At 44.3% G+C, this 5,616-nt stretch overlaps 1 protein-coding gene across 2 annotated transcripts in view; it reads right to left on the bottom strand.

Annotated features, from left to right (window-relative positions):
- Positions 1-3,988, bottom strand: part of inpp5a (inositol polyphosphate-5-phosphatase A) — a 163,110-nt gene extending 159,122 nt beyond the window's left edge. For both annotated transcript variants that reach the window (XM_031877122.1, XM_031877130.1), the window contains exon 1: positions 3,473-3,988. In XM_031877122.1, coding sequence (XP_031732982.1) covers positions 3,473-3,550 — 78 coding nt within the window. In that variant the 5' untranslated portion in view covers positions 3,551-3,988. The remainder of the gene's footprint in view (positions 1-3,472) is intronic.
- Positions 3,989-5,616: the final 1,628 nt, after the last annotated feature.

Raw genomic sequence — 5,616 nt, forward strand, 5'->3', positions numbered from 1 at the left:
ATACATATATAAAATACATAATACATTCTAAATGTGTCCACTTCAGTGCATTGTGAATGACATCAGCTGACAGGAAATGAAGAGGAACCCAAGCTGTTGCCTAGCAACTCAATTCCACGCTTAAACGGAGTGTTTCAGACGGAGGGCGAGTACAGGTGCAATCACACAGACGGAAGGAGAACGTTAAAGCATGCAAACATCTTCTAGGAGAAACCCACAACTTACATATGAAGCTGGAAACGAGCGTAAACTGTCCCCTTTAACTGGCTTCATCTGAAGGTGAACCGTGTCCTACAAGCTGACTTCGTATCAGGAGTCCTGCGGGAGAACAGGACCGAGGCTGGGGAGCAAACATCCTAAGGCTTGGGAGGCCTTAATGTATAGTGCAGGCTAATGCATGTTTAAGCTGCATCGTCACACACGGTTGTGCCGTCTCATCGTACAGGTACATCGGAGTGATGCTGCTCAATTAAAAACTGATCCGAGTGGCCGAGTAACGAACTGAAAAGGTTTAGTAGCGAACAGATAACCCGGCCGAAAGTGAGCATGTGAAACTCACCGAAAAAGCAAATAATGGTGAAGTCTTGGACCGCCAATGTTTGCCGTCATAATGAGACTCGAGCTGGAGGACGGCTGTTTGTGTTTTAGCTTTAGTCGTTGTTCAAACAATAACCGGAGTTGGAGAAAAATTCTAATTGGCTCAACGGCACACAATGAGCTTTAATCACCGTGCACAGGCCACATGAGCGCATTTCAAAACCAGCTCAACGGATTAGAGATTATTTTCCATATGAATAAGTGACAGTGTCAGAGAAAGACCCAGACAAATGGGATTACGAGCGGACATTTAACTGGAACAACCGCACTGGGAGACTTAATTGAAGCGGAGTCGGGGGTCCCGACGCCTTATGCAGTTCATGAATCTGCCTTAAAACTAAAATGATATACGTTTGATGCATGAACTTATCGATAGCAACTTTAGCTGCTGAGCTCCATTAGTCAATGGGAGTTTGTTTATAATCTTCAAATCATAAATGCTTAAGTTATATTTGCTGAAACTCTGGAGAGGGACAAACAAACAATGGGAAAGTATTTCTAATAAAAAATTTTAAAAGTTCTGCGTATTTATTATGTAATATTTATTATTTTATTAAAAGGGTGTTTTTAAGTACACAGAAACATGTTTTTGTGCTATTTCTGCTTTCTAAATCTACATAGTATTCCTTTAAGACCAAACCACCACCACAAAAAAAATAAATAAAAAAATACATTTATCACAACTTTCTCTCCCACGGAGACAAGTTTCATTTTTTTTTCCCTCTCTCTCTGCACGCTCCACATGTATGGCGTGTCGCTGAAGCCTGCAAACTCCCAGAGGCCGTAACAGTATACGATGATAACGCAGCCGATGTTAAACTTATTGATCAATCCTTGAACATTTGTCCACAGTCCTCTTTCTCTTCCCACACCTTCGATTAACAAGGAGGGGGGGATATATATATATATATATATATATAAAAATCTGTGCATATTGCACATTTAAGGCTTTAATCGATACTCGCAGAGTGGCACTCCTTGTTCAAACACATGCACGTCGAGGCTGTTTACATTCGTGATTGCCGTAAACACAGGAGCCTGAAGCCACGTGATGCGAGTTGCAGTGGACAGGGGGGAAAGTTTCGGTCGGCATGTTTTCCATGTAGAGATCAAACTCATGAGATGATCCGGGAATAGAACTCTAAAAGAGGCCTGACGCTTTTCATATGGTGCCTCGTAGGATCGGGGTCGGACAGAATGGTCTGTAACGGAGGATGAAAGCAGTCCACAGAGACTTCATTGAGCTCATGTATGCATCATGAGGGGTGCCAACACACTGCAAACCGCCTCGTATATGACCGACGCGCCCATTCACAGGCTGGCTCCGTCTGTTAGGAGTCTGGTGGAGAGACACGAAAAAAAAAAAAACACTCACAAGACACCAAAAGCGTGCTGCTTTGTGTGAGAGACGGGCTATTAATAGGCTTGCTCCAATGAGGGAGACGGCTCTTCCCCCTCATGTTTGGGATCAGCTCCTCACAAGGGTTGAGAGGGAGGAAGGAAGAGGGGGAGGGGCGTGCTTTCTATTGACACTGAAAGTGACACAAAGTGCTTGAACTTCTAATTGTAACGGTTACACTTCCCGCCGTCGTTTAGAGACACTATAGGTACCAAGTTACAGCAGGGTTGGCGCAGAAACAGCGAGGAGCCCAAACGCACTAGTACAGCCATAAATCATTCAGCAACCAGCGCAGACACTCCTTAGGAGGCCCGGCACACCTATTTCCACACAGAGCAAAGCAAAGTGGCTTCATCTAGCGAATATTTGAATGTTGCTTGTGATCTCATGATGATGCAAATGGGCTGTTTGTGAGTTTACGATCTCAATTGGTGAACGGTAAATGGACTGTAGCCTACTTGTACGGCGCTTTTCTAGTTTTCCGACCTAGAAAAGTTAGTTTTTTTTTAGTCTAGTTGTTCAGCGCTTTAACACTACATGTCATCATTCACCCATTCACCCAATGATGACAGGGGGCTACCATGCAAGGTGGCAGCAGCCCATCAGGACCATCTACTCATTCATACACCGCACAAGCAATTTGGGGTTAAGTGTCTTGCCCAAGGACACATCGACATGGACCAGCGGGGCCAGGGATCGAACCCCAGAACATCTGACACCAATTGAAATCGGTGTTACTCATAATACTGTCTACTACTAAATACTGCGAGATGGATACTGCCGGGCAGCTCAGTCATGAATGGGAAGAAAATGACATGAGGGTGTCAAACATCAGCTGTATGCAGCAGAAACACAGACATCAAGCAAGCGGCATCTCCCATGATGCAACGGGCGAAACACAAAAAAACAAACTTCTTCTGGTGATCACCACAAGGCAAGAAACCACAAACATAAGCAAACTTCTTTTGCACATTTAAAGCGGTACACCGCTCATGCTTCCCTAACAACAGCTGATTTAACTTAGAGGAGTTTGGTGTCACAAGCAGAATCACACCAAACTATAAAAAGGTGGGGTTCTTCCTCTGTAAAAGGTAAACTGCAGAGTTACAGATTGACTCATCGAAAATACCCAGTGTCCCGTACTGCAGCGGTGAAAGGCTACACACACCTTTACATTGGCATTCATACAGAACAGGCGGAGGACACGAGAGAGAGAGAAAAACACGTCACTGCGCGTGTAGAGTAACCATCAACACACAGAGCTAGCATGTGTCTTTATTGGTTATGTGAGGCCCATGTGTGCACGCATGTAGGGAAGTTGTTCAGGCTACCGCACGCGACTTCACACACACGAGTCGTGACCAGCTGAGACGTCATTGAGCATAACATGAAGACGTAGTTGGCGGTATGAAATTAAATTTAAAAAAGACATAACATTAACGTTAACAGACAGCGTGCATCAATGAAGAAACTCACGTCCTCGAAGAGAGACCCAACGTTGGCCGTCACCAGCAGTATTCCTGTGCCTTGCGCTGCTGTCAGCTTCCCTGCCATAATTCTCTCTCGCAGGTGGGTCGAGGACTTGGAACAGCGGGACTTTACGGGTGAGGAGCGGGGAGGAAAAACAAACAGAAGCCGGGAGAATGTCTCGCGAAAGTGGGTTACAACGCTGGGTGTTTGCTACTGAAGCCGGGGTTTGAGGCGGCTCGGCTGGAGCATAATTTTCAGCAGTGGCCGTGCAGCTACGAGGAGTTGCTTTGCAGCAGGCGGTCCGTCGGCGGTGGGTTGGCGTGCGGCTTCGCGTGCTACTTTTTCGCGTTCAGAGCCATCGTAAAAGTTCCCGTTTTTAAATCCACGGCGAGTGCCCGAGGGCTCTGGTGCATTCTCTCAGCGACGAGTGTCTCCCCAGTCTTTAGTGCAGTGTTAAAAGTCTCCCTCCGAAAGCAGGACTCTCTGCCAGGACCATTGCCTTCACCGTGTAGAGAGGATAGGCTGGAGTCCTTCACTGCTCTGACGTCACCGTGCCAATGGAAACACGGGGCTGTCTTAAAGGGCCAGCGCACCGTAAACACGGCAGCCCTCGTTCCTAACGCAAACGGCGTCCGTTATCGGACACAACCATGGTGAACGTCTCGGTTTGTCCGTAACCAGATTACGCAACCGACTTTTTTAGGTAAATTATTTCCACGTTTTATGCTATTACATCTATTACAGAGAAAACTACGTGTTTATGTCATGGTAGAGTGCTTTGCATGAGAATATTGCTGCCACATGTCTTTGATAATGCCACAGGCTTGGTTCCTATAGCAGAACATCTATGCAGTTCACTGACCACCTGAAGCTATAAATAATGGATTCCTTATTTTTTTAAATTTAAGCTGGGTAGAGGTGAAGTTTCCTTAACTACTCCTCAGGTACCGACATGAGTTCAGGCATGCAAGTCTGTTGACAAACCACGGACCAGGGGGAACTGGGGTGCAATAGAAGTTTACAGGCCGAGTGTTTTTCCTGTATCTTTGTTTGTATTTTCCCTTTTTTACTGATATAGTTCAATGGGGAGAGAATACGATTAATGTGAGAGAGACTGAGTACTGGATCATTTAAACAATGGTACATGTACTGTTGTTGGAGACTCCATCCTCCATTCACACCAACGATCAACTTTTCATCTCGCACTTGACCCGGTTGACGATGCCAATAAAGTGTGAATTAGGGCCGTCCTCCAAACAAATAGATTTTTTGTCGACTAACACTAATACGATTTTGTTGACTGATTGATCGGTTGATTTAATCGACAGATCTGTCAAACTGAGTTCCTCCACTAAGAAGCACCACTTTTCCATCTTGTGTTTACCAGAGATGTGCTCATAAGTCATTCAGCATGAAAAAATGAAAATAAATTGTAGTCGACTAAGACCAAATCGACCGATAACTCGACTAATGGGATAAGATGGGACAGCCCTAATTCAAATCAGCTGTGGCATTGAACAAACTAGTTACACCCTTTTTTCTTTTCTTTTTTAAAAGACATTTTACATATTTACATGTCACAATTTAATAAAAGCATGGTTGTAACTAATAGAATGTATGATGGCTGGATTAGGTGCTTCATTTTCAGGGTATCTGTATAGTGCTGTACTGGCTCAAAACACCAACAACTGCACCATCTAAGACAAAGAACATTTTAAATACTTGTGGATGACAACATACAGAAAATTACTAATTTGACCTTCAAAGCTGCGCTGAGTGATTTTTGACCTGAGGGGCAGAAGAAAGACAAACCACTTATTACTTACACATTCTGCAAAAACAGAGAAATGTCTTTGCAGTCTTTTTGCAGTGTCTCGTCAAATATCCACTGGTATTTTACAGCACTGTGGTCTTACAGGGTAATTGCGCATTACTTTAAGTATCGTAAACCATAACTGCTTTTGTTTGTGTGGCCAAAACTGTGAGGTGAAACGTGAATGTCTTGTTCAACACGTTCAAACCTGCACTCAAAATAAGGGTTCAAATCAACATAGTTTGTTTTTTTTATAACTGTGGATACAGCTCGGATTATCCTTGACAAGGACCTCTGTGATCTATTGGACACCGCACAACAGATATATCACACTAAT

Source organism: Anarrhichthys ocellatus, unplaced genomic scaffold, assembly GCF_004355925.1.
Source record: "Anarrhichthys ocellatus isolate YVR2014 unplaced genomic scaffold, GSC_Weel_1.0 scaffold3, whole genome shotgun sequence".
In the NCBI taxonomy this organism is placed as follows: Eukaryota; Metazoa; Chordata; class Actinopteri; order Perciformes; family Anarhichadidae; genus Anarrhichthys; species Anarrhichthys ocellatus.